General features: G+C 37.6%; 1 protein-coding gene across 1 annotated transcript in view; it reads left to right on the forward strand.

The window, feature by feature from the left end:
• LOC131635888 (putative receptor-like protein kinase At3g47110) overlaps positions 1-24,850 on the forward strand; it is a 37,116-nt gene extending 12,266 nt beyond the window's left edge. The window contains exons 3-4 of the mRNA XM_058906526.1: positions 24,259-24,678; positions 24,837-24,850. Coding sequence (XP_058762509.1) covers positions 24,259-24,678; positions 24,837-24,850 — 434 coding nt within the window. The remainder of the gene's footprint in view (positions 1-24,258; positions 24,679-24,836) is intronic.
• Positions 24,851-25,416: the final 566 nt, after the last annotated feature.

Raw genomic sequence — 25,416 nt, forward strand, 5'->3', positions numbered from 1 at the left:
ATATGTTTTTAGTCCCTATAAATATGCGACCCTGCATTTTTAGTCCCTATAAAATTTTTCTTCAATGAATGGTCCTTCTAAAAATTTTATGCATGCAATTTCAGTCCCTGTTATTTTCTAAAATTTTAAAAACTGTTTAATTACCCTTTAATTTTTAAATTTTTGAATATTTTTTTTATATATGTTTAGAATACTGTAAAATATTTATTTACCAAGTTTTATAATTTTTTAAAACGAGAAGAATTAAATATGATTTTCTCAAATTTCAAAATATAATGATAAAAGTAATGAAAATCTCAACTTAGAAATTAAATTTTGAGTTTCTTTTTTTTCCAGGAACTTTTTAAAATATTATGAACATGTCTACAAAACAATCAATCTAAAATACACATTGGTTTGATAGTAGGGACTGAAACTAGGTGCATAATAATTTTATAAGGACCATTCATTGAAGGAAAATTTTATAGGAACTAAAAATGCAGGGTCGCATATTTATAAGGACTAAAAACGTATTTAACCCAATTATTAAGGATCACCTAATAGCCAAAGGTTTTCTAAAAGGTTATGACGTATGGTTGCACCATGGGGAGAAACTACAAAGGTCTATGGAAATTGGTGATGGGGTGGAAGATCAAGAGGTATCACATGATGAAATTCCTGGCTTATTGCATGATATATATGTAGATAGGGCAGAAGCACACGGAGTTCATGAAGGTCCCAATGACGATGCTAGAACATTTTACAATTTGAGAAATAAGATTCTTGAGAAACTTCAATCCCTTTTGCATTTAGTAAGGAGGATACTGTAATACGGTGAACTGACTTTTTAGAAATGTCGCGGCTAAGCAAGAGTCGCCACCGACTTTTATCTATCCAAATTAACAGAAAGGCTAAAAGAACAGGAAAAACCTTTTAAATAAAAACTGAGTTCGGGGGGTAATTTATACAAAGGGAAGGTGTAAGGCACCCTTTGCATCCATGGTTTTCCATGGGCTCTTAATTGCTTTGCTCTTTGAAAGAAATGTAGAAGGAGAAGAAACAAGGACTCTAGCTCGTAAATGAGCGTAGCCTTGAGAGTGTTTTAGAAAAAGATGTAAGAAAAATATTTAAGCCAGAGCAAGGCAATTAGGGGCAATTACCTGGTTAGATGAAAAATGTTCTTTTTAGCCTTTCAGGGTTATCCCTACCATAAGAGGGTAAGGAAGTCCTTTGATTTGGAGGTTGAAGGGTCGTCAAATTATCGTTCGCCACAAGACTGTCCCTGCCATAGAGGGGCAGGTAGTCTACGGGAAGGATCAGAATAGCGAATTGAAGGCAGCACCATTAGGGACTTATGATCTGAATGAACCGAGGGCAACATTGCTGAGGTATCCTCGTATTCGAGGGACTTGGCTATTCTGCATTAAAAACACAAGGCAACAGGCAACAGGCAACAGGCAACAGGCAACAGGCAACAGGCAACAGGCAACAGGCAACAAGAGGGGTACCATAAAAGGTGCGTGGGTGCAACAATCATGTGATCAGATTCAGAATAAGTTATCTTATAATTAAGTGATTGTAGATTCAGTTCAAGGTTGCCACTCCCTAGGATTACTAACCACGCAGTAATATAATGCAGTTTTAAGTCCCTTCAAGGCCAAACAATACAACCTCGAAGTAGATACAGAATAAACCATGGGGATGGGGGAGGCAAAATAATAAATTTAAACCCCAATAGGGTTTGGTATAAGTAATAATTTAAAACAAGAAAGAAGAATGAATTAGGTTTTAGGGTTACCGACTAATCGAGCTTTGACGGTTGGCTAACCCTGAAAATTGGAAAAGAAAAATAAACACAAAAAAGAGTGAGTGTATGGCCAGTTCATTGATCGGAATATAAAACCCTAATTTTAAATTAACAAGGCAAAATAAATAATTAAATTAAAGGGAAAAATAAATATAAAAAGAATAGAATCGGGGACTTAGCTTTTGATCTGATATGGTTCGTAGTCGGAGGAAACCCTGGTGCTAACCCTGAAACTGCACAAAGAAACTGAAAATACTTAGTGTAGGTGTGATCTTCGTAAACCTGATTATGGTACGAATTAAATAAAATTAACATAATAAATAATCAATTTAATTAATTATTGTTTTTTCAACCTAATTAATTAAATCGATAGAAAAATAAATTTCGATTAAATATATGCCCTTACCATAATTTTTTATTAATTAAAAGCAATTAATTATGATTTTTACAAAAATATTTGAATAAAAGAGAACAATTTAATAACATAATTAATATAATTAAAATAAATATTTTATTATATTATTTGTAAAAGAAAAAGAAATTTAGTAAAAAAACTAGTTTGTAAAAAAAAACTATCATATTAAAAAAAGCATATAAACATATATTAAATAAAATAAATATAGGATCATGTAATTAAAAATAAAAAAAATTGTAAAAAACTTAACTCATGATCCTGTGTGGCGCGCGTTGAAGGAGTATGGTAGTCCTGCATGATCTGGCGCGTTAGATGAGTCTGGATGAGGATCTGATGGCTGGAAGAGTGGGAGCACACCATACGCGCGTGGACGAAGGCACACTGGATCTACCTGGGCCAACGAAGCAATGCGCGCGCTTTTTTTATTTGAACCGGCCAATGGTGTGGCGACACGTCTGAAGGATAGAAAAACACTTAGAAAGGGGGGGATTGAATAAGTGTGACTTTAAATCTTGGACGATAAAAATAAATGCACAAATATTTTTATCCTGGTTCGCTGTTAACGAAGCTACTCCAGTCCACCCCCGCAGAGATGATTTACCTCAACTGAGGATTTAATCCACTAATCGCACGGATTACAATGGTTTTCCACTTAGCCGCAACTAAGTCTTCCAGAGTCTTCTGATCACAACCTGATCACTCCAGGAACAACTGCTTAGTTCACTCCTAAGACTTTTTCTAGAGTCTACTGATCAACACGATCACTCTAGGCTTAGTTCACTCCTAAGACTTTCTGCTCAGCCAACTGCTAAGACTTCCTCTAGAGTATTCTGATCAACCTGATCACTCTAGTTACAAACTGCTCAGCCAACTGCCAAGACTTCCTAGAGTATACTGATCAACCGATCACTCTAGTTCCTTACAACTTAATGTAATCAATTCAAGAGTTTACAAATGCTTCTTAAAAGCGATAATCACAACTGTGATATTTCTCTTACAGTTTAAGCTTAATCTCACTAAGATATTACAACAGCAATGTAGTGAGCTTTGATGAAGATGAAGATTCTGAGTTTAGATTTGAACAGCGTTTCAGCAAGTTTGATATAAGTTGATTTTGTGCAGAATCGTTAACCTTGCTTCTCATCAGAACTTCATATTTATAGGCGTTGAGAAGATGACCGTTGAATGCATTTAATGCTTTGCGTGTTCCGTACAGCTTTGCATTTAATGTTATACGCTTTTGTCAACTACCTCGAGCCTTGTTCACGCTGTGTCTACTGACGTAGCCTTTAGTAGCTTTAACGTTCCTTTTGTCAGTCAGCGTAGTCTGCCACGTGTACTTCCTTCTGATCTGATGTTTGTGAATACGACGTTTGAATATCATCAGAGTCAAACAGCTTGGTGCACAACATCTTCTGATCTTCTGACCTTGAAGTGCTTCTGAGCGTGATACCATCTTCTGATTTTCAGTGCTTCTGATCTCATGTTCTTCTGATGCTTCCATAGACCCATGTTCTGATTCTGCTTCGACCATCTTCTGATGTCTTGCCAGACCATGTTCTGATGTTGCATGCTGAACCATTTGAGACATATCTTCTGAGCGCTGAATTATGCGTACTCTTTATATATTTCCTGAAAGGGAAATTGCATTGGATTAGAGTACCATATTATCTTAAGCAAAATTCATATTATTGTTATCATCAAAACTAAGATAATTGATAAGAACAAATCTTGTTCTAACAATCTCCCCCTTTTTGATGATGACAAAAACATATATAAATGATATGAATTTGCGATCAGAAAGAGTAGACGGCAAAAGACAAATTACACAGCTATAGCATAAGCATATGAATATGTCTCCCCCTGAGATTAACAATCTCCCCCTGAGATAAATAATCTCCCCCTGAAATAAATACTCGAAGAACTTTGATAAAAGACTTCCCTGATTATTTCGGTAGAGACGATCATATAAGCTTCTGCCTTCAGAGAATTCATAGCTTCTGACTTCTGCTTCCATTGGACAGCTTCAGAACTTGAATTTCTTTGATCTTCAGAACATTCACAGCTTCTGACTTCTGCTTCCATTCAGGACAGCTTCAGAACTTGAATTACTGGATCTTTTAGAACATTCACATCTTCTGATTTCTGCTTCCCTCGGATAGCTTCAGAACTTTGAATGTCTACCAACATCACTTCATGCTAGATTTGTATCAGAACATTGTTGAATGTACCAGAGCATCATCTGAGCATCTCTACATCCTGAAATGTTACAGAACAAAAACTAAACGACAAAAGTCAGCATGAACGAGTTAGAACATAAAATGTATATTCAAATACATGATATGTATCAGAGCCAAATGTATTAGAGCATTTAGGCTAAAAACATGTATCAGAGCAAATAATGTATCAGAGCCATAACATTATATGTATCAGGGCAAATAGAATTTTGTCATAACAGGATAGACAATGATATTCAAATTCTATTATCAGTGCTTCTGATTCATTCTTCTTTCTTGCTACTGATCTCTGAAGCTTGACAGCACTCAGCTTGCTTCAGTTTCCATGGTTTTGCTTCTAGTGTTTGCTTTGAAGATTCACTTCACTTCTCTGTACCTGCAAAACACTTAAACCATATAGAACTTGCAGTTCTTGTTAGTGAATGTGTGGGAGCCTTTACCCAGCAACTGATAGATTTAATCAAATCATTTATCATTTATCTTTCTCCCCCTTTTTGTCATAACATCAAAAAGAATATATAAAAAAAAGATTCAGATGTATAAAACGACAAAAGAAAACATGGACTGGAATGTAAAACACGAAGAAACTTTTTCATTGATCAGCAAAAGAGGAGTACAAGAAGAATGCAGAAAAACAGATGCAACAATGAAAGGAAACTACAAAGACCAAAAGACTAAGATCCTAGCCTACGCAAAATCCGCGCCAGAACATCATGAATCCCGTCAGTGCTTGTAGCTTGCCTTGTCATGAAGGAACGAAACTCAGCATTGGCTGCTTCTTGCGCGTCCAAACGAGAAGCCAGCATAGCTTGATTCTGATGAAGAGTTTCCAAGGTCTCCATCAGAGCTGAGGTTTCACCAGAAGAAGAAGCACCAGTATTTCTGCCCAGAGGGACAGCAATCTCAGCAGGGTGATCTTCTGGAAGATCTTCAGCTTGTGCATCTCCCATTTCCTCATCTGAGTTTGACTCAGAAGGAGCCTTGGCATATTCTGGTTCAGGCAGCTCAGAAGTTCCATCTTCCAATGCTTGAAGAATAGCTGCTAGGTTTGTTGGAGGAGTAGGACCAGCAACATCAGCACGATAAACCACTACTGGAAAGACCATGTGAGGTGCTTTTTCAGAAGGGTTCATTCTGAACCAGTTGAACAGCCACTGAAAATCTCCAGTCAGCACAGGAAACCAGAGCACAGAAGATCGGGGTTTCCATACCACGATATCTCTGCAGAGATTTTCTTCTTCCAACTCATCTGCAGGTATCTTCTCTTCAAGAACACTTCTGTTCCTGATGAGACAGTGGTGGCTGCTCTCACCAACTTCCAACCGGAGACCACGAACACCAGGAGCTTCAGACATAATCCTTCTCTGAGTGTCTGTAGCCTTCTCCAGAAAATCCTGACGAAAGGTATTCCAGAGGTTGTTTGTAGCATACTCATCCAGATGATTAAGGTGAGCAGCACCAAGAATCTCCAACCAGCCATTTACATCAGCATGTAAAAGCTCCAGATATGTTTGAGAGGTAGGGGTTGGAGGGTTGACAGTGAACCTTGCGTCGGGAAGAACAACACTATAGGGATTAGGTGTTCTGGTGGGAAAAGGATATGAGAGGGATGAAGAATTATCTGATGGAAGGGTTAAAGGAGAGGAGATATCAGATGGTGAAGAAGGTGGTTCCGAGAGGATGAATGAGGAGGAAGAGGTGGTGGAGGTCTTTGAAGAGGGAGGTGATTGACGGGAACCGTCAAAGGGTTGATACACTTTGAGAGGGTCATAGGAGATCCTAACTCTTTTAGATTTGGTTTCTGGTTCAGCAGATGCTTTTCTCTTTTGTTTCCTATCATTGTCTTGATTCCCAGAGCTTGACGATGGATTCATGATGAATTTTCAGATATTGGAAACTGCTAGGGTTTATGATATGAAAATAGAGAGATGAAAAAGAAACCAAATGCAGAGAGAGAGAAATATGAGAGGGAAAAGAAACGTTTGAAGAGTATATAAAAAAAACTGAAAGAGAGTAAATGATGAAAAGCATTTAATGTTACGTGACATGAGGAGAGATAATAATGACAAAAGACGTGATTTGCACAGTTACCTAAGTAGACGTCCCCTCAACTGCACGCACGCTTGTCCAGGAATAGTGAACACGTGTTTACCATCTGGATAGCCAGTTACAGCTGTTTTGCTTTAAAGAGAGATTCTGAATCAACTTAGACACTGAAACGTTAGTAATAACTGAATCACAATTTCTAATTGATTTCTATCAGAACTTCTTAACAAAAAATTTCATATCAAAGGATACTCATACTTAAGAATTTCTCATTTTCTCATTCTGAGCTTGTTTCTGAAGACCCAATTTTGTACCGATTATATTGAATCCATCTGGTCTAGGAACAAGATCCCAAACATCATTCCTTGTAAACTGATTTAGTTCTTCTTGCATAGCAATTATCCAGTCTGGATCTTCTAGAGCATGATCAACAGAAGTTGGCTCGATCAAAGATACAAGACCTAATTGACAGTCTGCATTGTTTCTAAGGAATGCTCTTGTTCTGATTGGATCATCCTTCTTTCCAAGAATGACATCTTCTGAATGACCAGAGATGAGTCTGGATGACCTTCTGACAGATGGTTCTTCATAAATACTTAGATCCTCCAGAGAAGCTGATACTTGATCTTCAGATTCTTTGCTTCTGAGAAGCTCTGCTTCTGATGCGTTGCTTCTTGGCTCAACAACTTCTGATATGTCAATATCACAACCTGCAAAATTATCAACTTGCTTTGGTTTTTCAGAACCAAGCTTATCATCAAACCTGATATTGATCGATTCTTCTACAACCAATGTTTCAGTATTGTATACTCTGTAGCCTTTTGAGCGTTCAGAATATCCAAGAAGGAAACACTTTTGAGCTTTGGAATCAAACTTACCAAGATGATCTTTAGTGTTCAGAATAAAGCACACACATCCAAAAGGATGGAAATATGAAATGTTGGGCTTTTTATTCTTCCACAATTCATAGGGAGTCTTATTAAGAATAGGTCTGATAGAGATTCTATTCTGAATATAACATGCAGTGTTTATTGCTTCTGCCCAGAAATGCTTAGCCATATTGGTTTCATTGATCATGGTTCTGGCCATTTCTTGAAGAGTCCTATTCTTTCGTTCTACAACCCCATTTTGCTGTGGAGTTCTAGGACAAGAGAAATCATGGGCAATACCATTTTCTTTGAAGAATTCTTCAAAGAGTCTGTTCTCAAATTCACCACCATGATCACTTCTGACCTTTATGATTTTACACTCTTTTTCAGATTGAATCTGAATGCAGAAATCAAAGAACACTGAATGAGTCTCATCCTTGTGTTTCAAGAATTTTACCCATGTCCAGCGGCTATAATCATCTACGATGACTAATCCATATTTCTTTCCTCTGACAGATGCTGTTTTGACTGGGCCAAACAGATCAATGTGCAAGAGTTCTAATGGCCTTGAGGTAGAAACAACATTCTTAGACTTGAATGCAGGTTTGGAGAACTTGCCCTTCTGACATGCTTCACAAAGAGCATCTGATTGGAATTTCAAATTAGGGAGTCCTCTGACAAGATTCAGTTTGTTAATCTGAGAGATCTTTCTCAAACTAACATGACCTAATCTTCTGTGCCAGACCCACTGCTCTTCAGAAACAGACATAAGACAAGTCACCTTCTGACTCATAAGATCTTGCAGATCTGTCTTATAAATGTTGTTCTTCCTCTTGCCTGTAAATAGGATTGAGCCATCCTTCTGATTTACAGCCTTGCAAGACTTTTGATTGAAGATTATATCATAACCATTGTCACTTAATTGACTGATAGATAAGAGGTTATGAGTTAATCCTTCTACAAGAAGTACATTAGAAATGGAAGGAGAGTTACCAGACTTTATAGTTCCAGAGCCAATTATCTTGCCCTTCTGATCTCCTCCGAACTTGACTTCTCCTCCAGACTTAAGCACCAGGTCTTGGAACATAGACCTTCTTCCTGTCATGTGTCGCGAGCATCCAGAGTCCAGGTACCATGACATGTTGTGCTTTGTCCTTCCTGCAGCCAAGGATATCTGCAATAGGAATAATCTTATCCTTAGGTACCCACATCTTTTTGGGTCCTTTCTTGTTAGATTTTCTCAAGTTCTGATTGAACTTGGGTTTAACATTGTAAGCAATAGGAGGAACAGCATGATAATTCTTAATGTGAGTTTCATGATATTTCCTAGGTTGTGTCACATGCTTCTTAGTGTGTGTTATGTGAAAACTTTGTGCATGAGAGGTGTGCCTAATATCATGAGAGTGGCCATACTTGAACTGATCATACAATGGCTTGTATGTAATTTTCATTTCATCAACAGGTTCAAGTTTGTATGGGGTTTCACCCTCATAACCAATGCCAACTCTTTTGTTTCCAGACACAGCATATATCATAGAAGCTAGCTGACTTCTGCCAATACTTCTAGATAAGAACTTTCTGAAACTTAAATCATATTCTTTCAGAATATGGTTCAGACTAGGAGTGGATTTTTCTGAATCAGAAGGAGATCCAACATTATTGGATAATTTTAAAAGTTTTTCTTTTAATTCAGAATTCTCCAACTCAAGCTTCTTTGTTTCAAATTCAAATTGCTTTTTCAGCTTTTTGTATTTGAGACTAATCTGAGACTTGAGTTCCAGAAGTTCAGTTAGACCGGAAACTAACTCATCTCTAGTAAGTTCAGAAAATACCTCTTCAGAATCTGATTCTGATGTAGATTCTGATCCGTCATCTTCTGTCGCCATCAGCGCACAGTTGGCCTGCTCATCTTCTGAATCATCTTCTGACTCATCCCAGGTTGCCATAAGACCTTTCTTCTTATGAAACTTTTTCTTGGGACTTTCCTTTTGAAGATTTGGACATTCATTTTTGTAGTGTCCAGGCTCATTGCATTCATAGCACATGACCTTCTTCTTGTCAAATCTTCTTTCATCAGAAGATTCTCCACGTTCAAATTTCCTTGAACTTCTGAAGCCTCTGAACTTCCTTTGCTTGGTCTTCCAGAGTTGATTTAGCCTTCTGGAAATCATGGACAGTTCATCTTCTTCTTCAGATTCTGATTCTTCAGGATCTTCTTCTCTGGCCTGAAAAGCGTTAGTGCATTTCTTGATATTTGATTTTAATGCAATAGACTTACCTTTCTTTTGAGGCTCATTTGCGTCCAGCTCTATTTCATGACTTCTCAAGGCGCTGATAAGCTCTTCCAGAGAAACTTCATTCAGATTCTTTGCAATCTTGAATGCAGTCACCATAGGACCCCATCTTCTGGGTAAGCTTCTGATGATCTTCTTCACATGATCAGCCTTGGTGTATCCTTTGTCAAGAACTCTCAATCCAGCAGTAAGAGTTTGAAATCTCGAAAACATCTTTTCAATGTCTTCATCATCCTCCATCTTGAAGGCTTCATACTTCTGGATTAAGGCAAGAGCTTTTGTCTCCTTGACTTGAGCATTTCCTTCATGAGTCATTTTCAAGGACTCATATATGTCATAGGCCGTTTCCCTGTTAGATATCTTCTCATACTCAGCATGAGAGATAGCATTCAGCAAAACAGTTCTACATTTATGATGATTCCTGAAAAGCTTCTTTTGATCATCATTCATTTCCTGCCTTGACAGCTTTACGCCTCTGGCATTTACAGGATGTTTGTAACCATCCATCAGAAGATCCCATAGATCACCATCTAGACCCAGAAAGTAACTTTCCAGTTTATCTTTCCAGTATTCAAAGTTTTCACCATCAAATACCGGCGGTCTAGTATAACCATTGTTACCGTTGTATTGCTCAGCAGAGCCAGATGTAGATGCAGGTGTAGGTATACTTCTTTCACTTTCATCAACCATCTTTTAAATGAAGCGTTTTTCTCTTCCTGAATCTTTTCTAAACACGGTTAAGTGCTTGCACCTTAGAACCGGCGCTCTGATGCCAATTGAAGGATAGAAAAACACTTAGAAAGGGGGGGATTGAATAAGTGTGACTTTAAATCTTGGACGATAAAAATAAATGCACAAATATTTTTATCCTGGTTCGCTGTTAACGAAGCTACTCCAGTCCACCCCCGCAGAGATGATTTACCTCAACTGAGGATTTAATCCACTAATCGCACGGATTACAATGGTTTTCCACTTAGCCGCAACTAAGTCTTCCAGAGTCTTCTGATCACAACCTGATCACTCCAGGAACAACTGCTTAGTTCACTCCTAAGACTTTTTCTAGAGTCTACTGATCAACACGATCACTCTAGGCTTAGTTCACTCCTAAGACTTTCTGCTCAGCCAACTGCTAAGACTTCCTCTAGAGTATTCTGATCAACCTGATCACTCTAGTTACAAACTGCTCAGCCAACTGCCAAGACTTCCTAGAGTATACTGATCAACCGATCACTCTAGTTCCTTACAACTTAATGTAATCAATTCAAGAGTTTACAAATGCTTCTTAAAAGCGATAATCACAACTGTGATATTTCTCTTACAGTTTAAGCTTAATCTCACTAAGATATTACAACAGCAATGTAGTGAGCTTTGATGAAGATGAAGATTCTGAGTTTAGATTTGAACAGCGTTTCAGCAAGTTTGATATAAGTTGATTTTGTGCAGAATCGTTAACCTTGCTTCTCATCAGAACTTCATATTTATAGGCGTTGAGAAGATGACCGTTGAATGCATTTAATGCTTTGCGTGTTCCGTACAGCTTTGCATTTAATGTTATACGCTTTTGTCAACTACCTCGAGCCTTGTTCACGCTGTGTCTACTGACGTAGCCTTTAGTAGCTTTAACGTTCCTTTTGTCAGTCAGCGTAGTCTGCCACGTGTACTTCCTTCTGATCTGATGTTTGTGAATACGACGTTTGAATATCATCAGAGTCAAACAGCTTGGTGCACAGCATCTTCTGATCTTCTGACCTTGAAGTGCTTCTGAGCGTGATACCATCTTCTGATTTTCAGTGCTTCTGATCTCATGTTCTTCTGATGCTTCCATAGACCCATGTTCTGATTCTGCTTCGACCATCTTCTGATGTCTTGCCAGACCATGTTTTGATGTTGCATGCTGAACCATTTGAGACATATCTTCTGAGCGCTGAATTATGCGTACTCTTTATATATTTCCTGAAAGGGAAATTGCATTGGATTAGAGTACCATATTATCTTAAGCAAAATTCATATTATTGTTATCATCAAAACTAAGATAATTGATAAGAACAAATCTTGTTCTAACAACGTCTGCGTCTTCTCCATGAAATTTTCAAAACTTGCCTTTTACAGCGCTTTTTGCAAGAACGCTGTAAAAGGATGGTATCTTCTACGCATGCAAAAACGTAACAACACCAAAACACCATAGAAATTTGGCGCGACCTCATCAAGAGGATCGTCCAATGTCACTGAACCTGAATATGGCCTTGATTTTGTCTAATTTGGGCTAAATCAAAAAGCCCTAATTTGAAGCTTTAAGATTCATCAATGGCGGATCCACTTTCCTGCGTTCAAACTTTACCAAACTTTCCAGAATTCTTCTATATATTCATACAAACATAAATATGCAATTGAATTTTACTGATGATACTTGTATGATGCAAATCGATGAAAAATAAAGAATGACAAACCGAGGGGTGTACGTGATGATTCCGAGTGCGTTCCTTGCGTGTGAGGATTGGAATCAATTCAGTGATGTCCAGGAAACGTCTTAGAAGCCTTGGATTGGATTGAATTCTTCCCAAACTCCAAAACCGAATCTCACTTTTCTTGAGATTTTTTGAACTCGAACTAGGGTTCTTGGAGGCAGAGATTTGTAACCCTTGCACTCTGAATCTCTTTGACACTTATAGGAGATGGATTAGGGTTGATAAAAACAGAAAAATCTTACTAAATCAATCAATGGAAATTTGATTGAAATATGATTTTTAAAGTTTCTAAATATAGTCAAATTGATCCAATCTCTTGCCAATCTTCTTATGCACGAAATTTGTATCATATAAAGTGTAATTTGATGATTGAATGTGATTGAAACTAAGAAAAAAAACCAAATCTTTTCAATTCTTTTTCCAAATATTGATTAAATCCATGATTTTAATGAAATAAAATTCAAATAAAATCAAATTTTAATCATATTTTCGTGGCTTATGGTTTGTGGGCTCTTAATACCACAAGGAAGGAGATTGGATCTTAAAAACATGGGCCCATTTGCAAAGAAATTTATTTTAAGGCCTTTTACTTCACATTTTTCCTTCCAAAATTAGTCAACTTTGACAAGGAATATCTCTCTCAATTTTTGAGGTATGGAGGAGTTCTAGGACTTTTCATAAACCTTGAAGAGTCATCTAACCAGTGTTTTTGGTCTCATGTCAAAATAATTTTTCATTCTCCTTGTGTGCTCTTTTGAAAAAGATGACTTTTGCTTGACTTTTGAAAAGGACCTATAATATTTTGATCCATATCTCTCAAATGAAGCATTTTTAGACTTGGCATGTGAGAGACAAATTTGTAGAGAATTCAATTTCCTTCAAAATGAGCTTTGGATAGAAAATTTCTGATGTTCCATGTGGGAGTTATGGCTGGTCAAAGTTCAGTTGACTTTCTCCAATGAAAACCCTAATTTAGAAACTTTTGAATTTGTTGATTTCTGATCTTTCCTTGATGAACCATGATCTGTAACACCCCAAATCTACCCCACAATTATAAAGGAAAATCAGAGTGCATTTAAAATTATTCATCAAACGATGGGATGTCACAATTCGACTTAACCAAACAAACATACTTATATTGCATTTAATAAAGATACATAGCATTCGGAACAAAACTTCATTCACCACTTAAACCTTAAACTTATAAACCCCTTTCATTTCAACTTAACACAAATGTCATCATGGAATACAATAATCATATAATAACGACTAATCCCCCTGAGTGCTACGTATCAGAGCAATGGACACCAACTCGACTTGCCATAAAGCAACATAAAGACTTCACATAGATAACCTCGGACATCCACGACTAATCTTGAGTACCTGCCCATTTCCCATGGTAGGGGAAATATCAGCAAAGGGGTGCGATATCTTACAATATAAAGGAAAGCATGATAAATAATATAGGAGATATAAATCATACATAATTTCATCACTTCGCATCACATAACATCTTACAATAAGTTTCACCGCAAAACAACTTATCAATATAATACAACTTTCAAAACGGCAACGATGTCAATAATCACATATTCAAATATACAAGTATGATATCAAATATGTCACAACAAACATATCATTATCACGTCACAGCAAACACCTCGTCATCTCAACAATCCAAACATAATTCAAATGCCATTCAAATGCGACTCGAATGTGACTCAAACTTATGCATATGCATGTGGTACCATTGGAGTAAAACTCCCGTCTCAAACAGTTTTCCATTGGGCCGTCTCAAACATTTTCCACAAGGGCCGTCTCAAACATTTGCCACAAGGGTCGTCTCAAACAATTGCCACAAGGGCCGTCTCAAACAATGCAATGGATGCGACCCAAATGATGCACATCCACAAACACAACTTAAACCACTTAGTCAACTTAAACGACATAATCAACTTGAACGACATAATCAACTTAAACAACATAACCACATCAACTAAACAACATCAACTCAATGCCAAGGTTCTATGGTAATAACCGTATCATAGTATTTTACCACATCTCAATCACGTCATCACATCATATCAACATACAACATCTATTCAACTTCATTCTTATCAACATAATACAACTTATCAATAGTGACCATAGGGTCTACAACAACAACGACACATTCCACATATTGCACACAACAACAATAAACACCAACATGTTACAACAATTAGTACGTAATCACACACACTCATTATGAATATCATATCACATATCATGCCAACAATGTTATTATCATTCAACACCAATTCACGTATTACATATATACGATTCAAGTAACATGTTATCCTTCGATTATAATCATACTCATAGTAATTACCAATTCAAGATATCATTAAACTTGTAGTAAACCATTGCCAATGCATTTGTGCACATCCTCATCAATTCATTACGGTATACAATATGGACAATTACAACGTATCATATCAATACATGTTATTCACATTTCATCAAGACATAACACATATTCACATACACGCATGTTATTAAAACAGCCACGTCATAATTAAGTCATCAAATAATCATTCTCCACAAGAACATTCAAATAACACATATTAACAACAAAACATCACATTACATAATTCAAGTAACGACGTAACACGGTTAATTCAACTGTTTAATGAAAGCATATTCATTGTTAATTCTTTATAAAGCATCATTATCTCATCATCAGGGAAATTCATATCATCATCTCAATAGCATGGTATCGTCATAAGGAAAACATACATCAAGTTATACCGCGACATGGTTACATCGATTCATAGCAAAGAACATAATTCACATGTTAACACAACATAGTTCATCACTTAATACTAATAAACATAATAGGAGAATATATAATATGAATAATTTCATTACATCATGGTATAGTTTGTTGCGTTAGCTTTCCAACGCTTCGAACGACGCATAAAACGGAGTTACGGATCAAAAGTTACACACATTCGAATTTTTCTCAAATCTGCCTACAGTCGCACCGCCACCCTACAGACGCGCCGCGAACTACAAGGCAGTAGCCTACCAAATACTCAGTTCGCGCCACGAACTATTGTTCGCGCCGCGATCGCAGTGCAGGAACATTTCCCTGTACGCGTTCAGCACATCCCCCTTCTCATCCCAACACCCAAATTCATGTTCTAGCTCAAAATTGCACACGAAATTCCCATACATATCATATATACAACACATAAGGACCTCTATAATCACCCAAACCTCATTAATCATGCAAATCTATGAATTTCACCCAAAATCCCAAAACTTAGGTTTTCACATTCTTTCCACCAAACATACTACAATTCAGAACCCACACATAGAATCATGATAAGAAGCATTATAACATATCATTTCCATAAATATATACAACATTACCCAAATGATTTCACTCAAAACCTAACATTTAGAACTCACACATCCATGGAGAATAACATACAATCTAACCCACCATAAACATCATCATGTCAACCCTTAGAAAGTAAGAACCCCACCCTTACCATAGCAAAAGCTTCACTTCCTTCAATGGAGCTCTTCCTCTTCATGCCATAGCTTTCCCTCTTCCTTCCCTTCTTTCTCTTCTTTCTCTTCTTTCTCTTCTTTCTCCCCAAAATGAGTTATGAGGTCAAACCTCTAAAACCCTAACTCTTACTATCATTCTTTTCTTAATTGGGCTTAGCCTACAATCCAATCTCTTATGTGATATTTGTTTCACTTAAGCCCAATTCATAATCTCTCTTTAATTACTCAATTAAGCCAAATAACACACATAAATAATTAACCACACAACATAACCGAATATTATTTCCAATAATATTCCACATTTACCATCGATCCATAACTTTAACAATACTAACTCGCAATTGTACTTCTCTGACTAATCCGACTAATTAATCTGACCATAACTTAACTGCTCAAATCAACATATTAATCCATTACGTTTGTAGAATAATACCGACAAACCTCGACTTCAACTAATTCCAATGAATAAATCCTCGATCAATTTAATTAATTAATTAATTAAATTCGGGGCGTTACTTGATCAATCCTTGATCAAATGGTGAATGATACTTTAATATGAGGATGTTGACAAAAAATCAGGAGTTTTGACTGTACTTTGACCACAATTGACTTTTAGGTCAAATCAGTCGACTGTTGACTTTCTGAGCAATTGAGTGATCAACCTTTTGAATTAAGCCCTGAATGTTGTCATGGAAGTAGTTTGGAATATCATATACCATATGAGATGCCTTGGAGCTTTTGGTCCATTGATTTTCTTCAGAACAACACAAACCCTAGTTTCTTGAGCCCTTGTTTAGGAGAGATGTCTTTGAGCTTTGTACCTTGATTTGAGTTTGTTAAGAGGAATAAGATGGGCAAATTTTGGGGTATGACAGCTGCCCATGTTCAATTTTCTTAAACCTGAAGATGTAGAGTGGTTTGTATGCCAGTCGGTATCTGAAGGTGGAAGATGATTGAACACTAGAATACCCAGAAATTTGTACCATCAGGGGATGGGCTTAGAGATGCCACCCAGATGAGTATGCATTAGACTATGTCTGAAGTGTTTGAGAAGTAGTTGTTTGAATGGTGATCGTGTCATTACTGTTCGTAGTAGATGAATTAGATCTTTGAGAGTTGGTCGTGTCAGCACCGTTCGTAGTAACTGAATTAGATTTGGGAAATAGTTGATTGTGTCCATACCGTTCGTGATAATGGAATTATATCCTTGAAATTTGATCATGTCAGTACTGTTCGTAATACCTGAATTAGATCTTGGAAAGATGATTGTGTCTACACCGTTCGTGATGATAGAATTAGATCCTTAAAGGTTGATCGTGTCAGTACCGTTCGTAGCACCTGAATTAGATCTTGGGAAGATAATTGACCGTGTCCACATCGTTCGTGATGATGGAATTAGATCTCTCAGAATTGATCGTGTCAGTACCATTCGTAGTAACTGAATTAGATCTTTGAGAATGATTGTGTCATTACCGTTCATGGTAAATGAATTAGATCCTTGAGCGTTGACCGTGTCAGTACTGTTCGTAGTAGCTGAATTAGATCTTGGAAGTTTGGAAATTTTGTTCATTTGTATGTACCTGTGTTATGCAATAGGTATAGTAATTCTTATGCAATGTCATGATGCATGTATTATGTAATGAGTCCCTCAAAATAAATTAGAAGCTTTGTATGTTATCCATGAGTTTATCATGAGATACTATATGCGATGTATGGATATGTATACGATGTATGATCATGATTCATATCATATGAAGTATCTTGATCGGGACCTTGATGTCTTTATCTTGTCTGGAAGATATACAGCTGGGGATTTATGATTTCTGCTTGGGGGATGAACAGTAACTTGATGTACCCTGACTGGGGATAAGAGATATTGATAAACCATGTTGGAGGAGAGCCAAGTGTCGGAGAACCGGCCGTGTTGAAGACGTGATTTCCGTTGAGGAGTTAAGTCTTTCTTGGGACGAGAACAGTTGAAGATATCTTCTTAATGATTACTCTGTGGGGATTCCTTCAGATTATTGACTCTGAGGGAGGACTTCTGGATTACTTTAGACATTTTCTATTTGCCAGTCCTATCTTTTTACTAATCATAGGATTTTTGCAAAAGGAAAGATAAATGATAATCATGTTCATATGCATATGTTCATTCAAAATTATCATTGGACGTTTGCGTATTCGAGAGAGAGAAAAACTCATAAAATAGAAAGAAAGATAACTTCTATTAAGAAAAGCCGTGAATAGGCAAAATAATAAGAGAACATTTGTGTGTTTTTAGAAAAGTACAGAAGTGAAGAAAAAGAAAAATAGCTATGTGGACAATCCTATTGAGTTTCAATTCTGCTATCGCTAATATGTCTTCGAGCATCTCATCCCTTGCTTGTTGGAGAAAGATGATTGAACTGGTCCGTGCCTTTTGAACTTGATATTGTTGATGGAATTGAATGATGGATGATCTGAACGAGACATAGTCGTATGCTTTAATCCTTAACTTTTGCCTAGGCCGCCCTTTCAGGTTTTCAGCCTATCAGGATACCCTTTTTTGCCCAAGTAGCCCTTTCGGGTTTTCAACTTGCCGGGTGTGTACATTTTTTATATATATATCCCTAAATTTTTCCCGAACCCTTTTGGTTTGTCGGGATGCCCTTACTTTTGCCTAGGTACGTCGACCTAGCGGGTCGTATTTATGCGTAGTATTTTTTGACTATGTCTGCGTTCACAGGATGCGGAAAGTCTTCGCCATCCATAGTAGTGACTATCATTGCTCCTCCAGAGAATATTTTCTTTATCACGAATGGTCCTTCATATGTGGGCGTCCACTTGCCCCTAGGATCACCTTGTGGTAGAATAATTCTCTTTATAACCAAGTCACCAGTCTCGTATGCTTGTTGCTTGACTCTCTTATTGAATGCCTTGATCATACGTTTTTGATATAATTGTCCATGACAAACAGCCGCAAGCCTCTTCTCGTCAATCAGGTTTATTTGATCTAGTCGAGTCTGAATCCATTCGTCTTCGTCTTTTCAAAATCCTCAGAGACGGAATCTGAACTTCAATCAATAACACAGCTTCCATGCCATAGACTGGTGAGAACGGGGTTTCCCCAGTGGAGGTACATGCTGAGGTACAGTAACCATGAAGAGCGAATGGTAACATCTCATGCCAATCTTTATAAGTAACGGTCATCTTCTGCACAATCTTCTTTATATTCTTATTGGCGGCCTCCACTGCGCCATTCATGTTTGGTCTATAAGGAGAAGAGTTGTGGTGCTTGATCTTGAATTGCGTACAAAGCTCAGTAATCATCTTGTTGTTCAAGTTGGTACCATTGTCTGTGATAATCCTTTCGGGGATGCCATATCGACAAATAAGGTTGTGCTTAATGAATCGAGCCACCACATTCTTGGTAACGGAGGCGAATGAAGCAGCTTCTACCCATTTGGTGAAGTAATCAATGGCCACAAGGATGAAACGATGTCCATTAGAAGCAGTAGGTTTGATTTCCCCGATCATATTAATGCCCCACTTTGCGAAGGGCCAAGGAGCAGTCAGAACATTCAGTGGAACTGGAGGTATGTGTACTTTGTCAGCATAGATTTGGCACTTGTGACAAGTTCTGGAATGCTGATGGCAGTCAGTTTCCATGGTGGACCAGTAGTAACCCGCTCTCAGAATCTTTTTAGCCATAGTATGTCCACTAGAGTGAGTTCCAAGGGTATCGTCATGCATATCTTCCATAATCTCTTCTGCTTCCTTCTTGTTCACACAACGAAGCAGGGTTGAATCATGATTGCGCTTGTATAAAGTACCATTGCTTAGGAAGAACTTGGAAGCAAACCTCCTTAAGTAATTCTTGTCATTGATAGATGCCCCTTCAGGGTATTCCTGAGCTTCGAGATATCTTTTTACTTCATGAAACCATGGTTTTTCCTCGACCTCGTCAGTAACTATCTCGTAGCAGTATGCCGGTTCGTCATGTATTTCAATAATAACTATAGGAGCCTTATTGTCCCATCTGACCTTGAACATAGATGACATAGTAGCTAGGGCGTCTGCCAGCTGATTCTCTTCTCGGGGAATGTGTTCAAACGTAATCTCTTTGAAGTGTGGAATCAAAGATAGCACTAAATCTTTGTAAGGCATGAGATTAGGATGCTTCGTGTCCCATTCTCCTTTGATCTGACTGATTACTAGGGCTGAATCCCCATATACTTCCAAGAATTTGATTCTTAAGTCAATAGCAGCTCTGAGACCCAAGATACATGCTTCATACTCAGCCATATTGTTGGTACAGTCGAAACAGAGTCTTGCTATAAACAGGGTGTGTCCACCTGCGGGAGAGATAATCACAGCACCAATACCATTACCAAGTGCGTTCGAAGCTCTGTCAAAAACCATAGTCCATCGGGATCCTGGCTCAGGTCCTTCATCCGGACCAGGTTGTTTATAGTCAGTAACAAGCATAACGTTTTCATCCGGAAATTCAAAACTCATAGATTGATAGTCGTCTACAGCTTGCTGGGCCAAATGATCTGCTAACACACTTCCTTTGATTGCCTTCAGTGTTGTATACTGGATGTCGTACTCTGTTAATATCATCTGCCATCTTGCTATTCGTCTTGAGAGAGCGGGTTTCTCAAACACGTAGTTGATAGGATCCATTCTAGAAATCAATAAAATGGTATGCTTCAACATATACTGTCTCAGTCGGCGAGCAGCCCATGCCAAAGCACAACAAGTTTTCTCGAGCAGTGAGTATCTTGTTTCACAGCCAGTAAACTTTTTGCTAAGGTAGTATATTGCATGCTCTTTTCGACCAGACTCGTCATGTTGCCCCAACACACACCCCATTGAGTTCTCCAATACTGTTAAGTACATAATTAGAGGTCTTCCTTCAACAGGTGGTATCATAATCAGAGGTTCTTGAAGGTATTTCTTGATTTTGTCGAAAGCTTCTTGACATTGGTCATTCCATTTCGCTGCTTGATCTTTCCTCAATAGTTTGAAGATTGGCTCACAAGTAGCGGTCAGATGGGAAATAAACCTGGCAATGTAATTCAAACGTCCCAAGAATCCTCTAACTTCTTTCTTATTCCGCGGAACCAGCATTTCTTGTATGGCTTTTACTTTCGCAGGATCGACTTCAATACCTTTGCTGCTAACAACGAAACCTAGTAGCTTACCAGACCTCGCACCAAAAGTACACTTATTTGGATTCAATCTCAACTTGTATTTCTTCAACCTATCAAACAACTTCTGCAGGTGGACCAGATGTTCTTCTTCGGTGTTGGACTTTGCAATCATATCATCAACATAGACCTCTATCTCTTTGTGAATCATATTATGGAATAGAGCTACCATTGCACGCTGATACGTTGCCCCTGCGTTCTTCAACCCAAATGGCATGACCTTGTAACAGAAAGTACCCCCAAGGAGTAGTAAAAGTTGTCTTTTCCATGTCTTCGGGTGCCATCTTAATCTGGTTGTACCCTGAGAAACCATCCATGAAAGAAAATATTTTGCATTGCGCAGCGCTATCGACTAGACTATCAATATGTGGTAGGGGAAAATCATCTTTAGGACTTGCTCGATTCAAATCTCTATAGTCTACACACATTCTGACCTTTCTGTCTTTCTTGGGTACCGGTACTATATTGGCGATCCATGGTGGATAACTCACAACTTTCAGGAAACCGGCATTGAACTGTTTCTCAATCTCCTCTTTGATTTTCTGAGCCATGTCAGGTCTGCTTCTTCGTAACTTCTGTTTAACCGGAGGACTGTTTTCTTTGATAGGTAGACGATGAACCACAATATCAGTATCGAGCCCAGGCATATCTTTGTAGGACCAAGCAAAGATCTCAACGTTGTCTCGTAACATCTGAATTAACCTCTGTTTGACAACATCCCCTAATTCGGCCCCTATCTTGATTTCTTTCTTTTCTTCGTCAGTACCTATATTTACAACCTCAATTGGCTCTTCGTGCGGCTGTATAGTCTTTTCTTCTTGCTCTAGTAATCTGGCAAGTTCTCTGGGCACTTCGCAGTCTTCCTCACCTTCGTCCGCAGCTTGGTAGATCGGATTTTCAAAGTCATATTTAGCAATAGCAGAGTCGTTATCAATGGGATCCAGGGTGGATATGGATCTGCAGTGCATTATGTGGGTGTGTGTAAGAACACATAGCTATGGAAAAATAAAGAAGAAAAATAAAAAGCGAACACACAATTTTGAATACGAAACGTCCAATGTTTTATTGAATGAAAATATGCTTATGAAATGACAAGCCCTAAAAATGGACCGTTATGCCCCGGGCAAGACACACGGCTTTAAAGTTTATTGTTTATTGAAGTACAGAAATTAAAATTGAAAACATAAAAGAAAACAAAACTAGAAACGGCAATTACTCCTGACTATATGAGATTGAGACAATGTCTTCGGTCTTCCAGTTGTCCAGTCCTTCGTCAGGTGTAGGAAAGATCCACTTGTATAGGTCGTAATTATCTTCATCTTCTCCAATGGCATTGACTCCTTTGCTGATGAAATGATACTTCAAACCTTCTGGACGAGGATGTTGTTCTCCTTTCTGATCTTTAGCAGTGCAGCCTAAACCCCATTTATTGGATTTGTACGGAATGTTAGGTAATTGCCCCCAGATAGTGCAGCCGCCTTCTTCTACCACAGCCCTAGCGTCTTTCAGAGAAGCCATTGTAGGAGGAACTCTAGCAACTTTAGGAACAGCCTTGACAGGTTTAGTCTCAGGAACCACTTGAGGGACTAATTCAAACGCTTGATGGGGAGATTCAAAAGCTTCTCCAGTGAACTCGACATACTTGGTCTCATCTATGAAGCTCACCACATACTTCTCTTCACCATACACAGTGACAATCTTGCCTTTTGCTGGATATTTCAGTTTCTGATGGAGAGTTAAAGTCACAGCATTTGCCCCATGTATCCAAGGACGCCCAAGTAGACAGGAATAAGCGGGACGAATGTCCATCACATAGAACACAGTATGGAAAGTCTGGGAACCTACTCTGATCGGGAGCTCCATTTTGCCATATACAGTACTCATTGTACCATCGAAAGCTTTTACTATCGCATCACTGGATTTCAGCTCAATTCCGTCAGGGTTGAGTTTATCCAGCACCAATTTGGGTAGTACATTCAGAGACGAACCATTGTCTACTAGCACGTAAGCTAGAGTGGTGCCTCCACACTCAATGGATATATGTAGAGCTTTGTTATGATTCTTTCCACTAGGACTCAGATCAGCATCAGAAAACCCAAGGTAGTTATCTATCGTCAGGTTTGCAATACAATTCTCGAGTTGTGTGACAGAAATCTCTTGTGGCACATGAGCAGCCTCTAGAAACTTCATCGTCGCTTTGGCGTGAGTCTTGGAACAACTCAAGAGTGACAGCATAGAGATCTTGGAAGGAGTATGCCCCATTTGTTCAACAATGTCGTAATCCCTCTTTGGCTTTCCTCAAAGGTCTCCGATATCTAGACCTTTCAATAAATTGGTTGTCTGGAACAATTCCTGAAGTTATACAGAATATCTCGGGTTTAACATACTTGAATGTTTCTTTTAACATGTTGGAAGGTGAGGTACCAAAATTCGGTGTCTTTGGAAATGCAACCCAAGTAGCATTGATTGGAAACAAAAAACTTTGTGGAGGTATTCCACAGATGCACCTACCGGCATGCTCCGTCAAGGATAGGAAACACACAAAACACCATAAGTTCATGTTGGAAGTTGTTGGCGTGTTTTCTTTTCTTCTCATACTTTCAATATTTCTAACTATTTATTGGATGAGGAAAAGAAACCAAAAACAATCTTTTGATTTACCAGTAATTGGTCAACTAGATAAAGTTACATATCAAGACTTACATCAAGGAACTGATGGTTTCTCAATTGCAAACCTGATTGGATCGGGGAGTTTTGGTGCTGTGTACAAAGGAAATCTTGTGTCAGAAGACAATCTTGTTGCCATAAAGGTCTTGAATCTCCATAAGAAAGGAGCTCATAAGAGTTTTATTCTTGAATGCAATGCACTCAAAAATATTAGACACCGAAACTTAGTCAAGATTATAACATGCTGTTCAGGTTCAGATTATAAAGGTCAAGAATTTAAAGCTCTAGTTTTTGATTACATGAAAAATGGAAGCTTGGAACAATGGTTGCATCCTGAGATTCCAAATGTAGAGAATCAAACATCATTGGACCTCACTCATAGAGTCAACATCATTACTGATGTTGCTTCGGCATTACATTATTTTCATCAAGAATGTGAACAGTTGATCCTTCATTGTGATCTAAAGCCAAGCAATATCCTTCTTGATGATGACATGGTTGCTCATGTGAGTGATTTTGGCATAGCAAGACTTGTCTCATTCATTGACGGTACTTCTCATAAGGATACCAGTACAATTGGAATAAAAGGGACTCTTGGATATGCTCCTCCAGGTATGATCTAAATTCTAGAATCTTGTATTGTTTCTTTGAATTCTCTTATGTTTTAGTGCACACTTAATAATTTACTAATGATACAATATCAACAACTTTTGCTGCATGTTTTAGAGTATGGGATGGGCTCTGAAGTGTCTACCTGTGGTGATATGTATAGCTTTGGAATCTTGATGTTGGAAATTCTTACTGGTAGAAGACCCACAAGTGAAGTTTTTGAAGATGGCCAAAATCTACATAACTTCGTCGCAATTGCCTTTCCTGACAATCTTATAAACATTTTGGACCCGAGTCTTATATCAAGAGAAGCAGAAGAAGAAGAAGAAGAAGAAGAAGAAGAAGAAGAAGAAGAAGAAGAAGAAGAAGAAGAAATACAAGATGGAAATCGTGAGAATTTTATTCCAACTGTTGAGGAGTGCCTAGTTTCACTTTTTAGGATTGGACTTAATTGTTCAATGGAATCACCAAAGGAAAGGATGAATATTGTGGATGTCACCAGAGAGATTAGCATAATAAGAAAAACTTTTTTCAAAGGTGAGACAAATTTATATTTTTATATGTTTATTTGAATCATTATTAACATATTGCTTATGGAATTATCATTTAATTTGATCATTTTATTGTGCGTTTCAAAATTTCTAAACTACAAAATACAACGGTAATAATGAATTTCTTCTTGATATGAATTGCAGGTATTCGAACTTAGGATTAATAATTCAACTTGATGTACTGTTGTTGAGTAATTAAATAGTTTCGCTGAAAGCAATGGATGTGGCAATGCTTAGATTACTATTTTGTTATTCACTGAATTCAGTTAGCATCATTTGATTTTGTCTGTGTTTTAAATATTCATTTTCCTGCAACCTATACTAGTTGCTATAAATAAGTAATGTTGTATTGTTTTCTAATTCAATAATGTGAGAATATATATTTCTTCCATATTTATCTTCAATTATAATTCATGTATTTCAAATCCCTTATAAATTGCAACTGTAGATGAAATGCAGTGCAAAATTGTTCAAGTATTTCCAACAAATAAAATGCAATATCATATTAGAATGGTGTCTCAATTATAATGCACCAAACACTACTCCTGCTTGGAATAGCGACTTTTACTTCCTTGGTTGTAATGAGCTTTCAAAATGGAATGTCCAATATCCTACAGAGATAAAGATATAAATCAATTGAGTACTTGGAATGACAAAAATATTTGATAATCCAAATTAAAGGGACTAGAACCATAGTTAAACTAAATCAATATAACATAGATTT

The sequence above is a fragment of the Vicia villosa genome, unplaced genomic scaffold, assembly GCF_029867415.1.
Source record: "Vicia villosa cultivar HV-30 ecotype Madison, WI unplaced genomic scaffold, Vvil1.0 ctg.001584F_1_1, whole genome shotgun sequence".
Taxonomy (NCBI): Eukaryota; Viridiplantae; Streptophyta; class Magnoliopsida; order Fabales; family Fabaceae; genus Vicia; species Vicia villosa.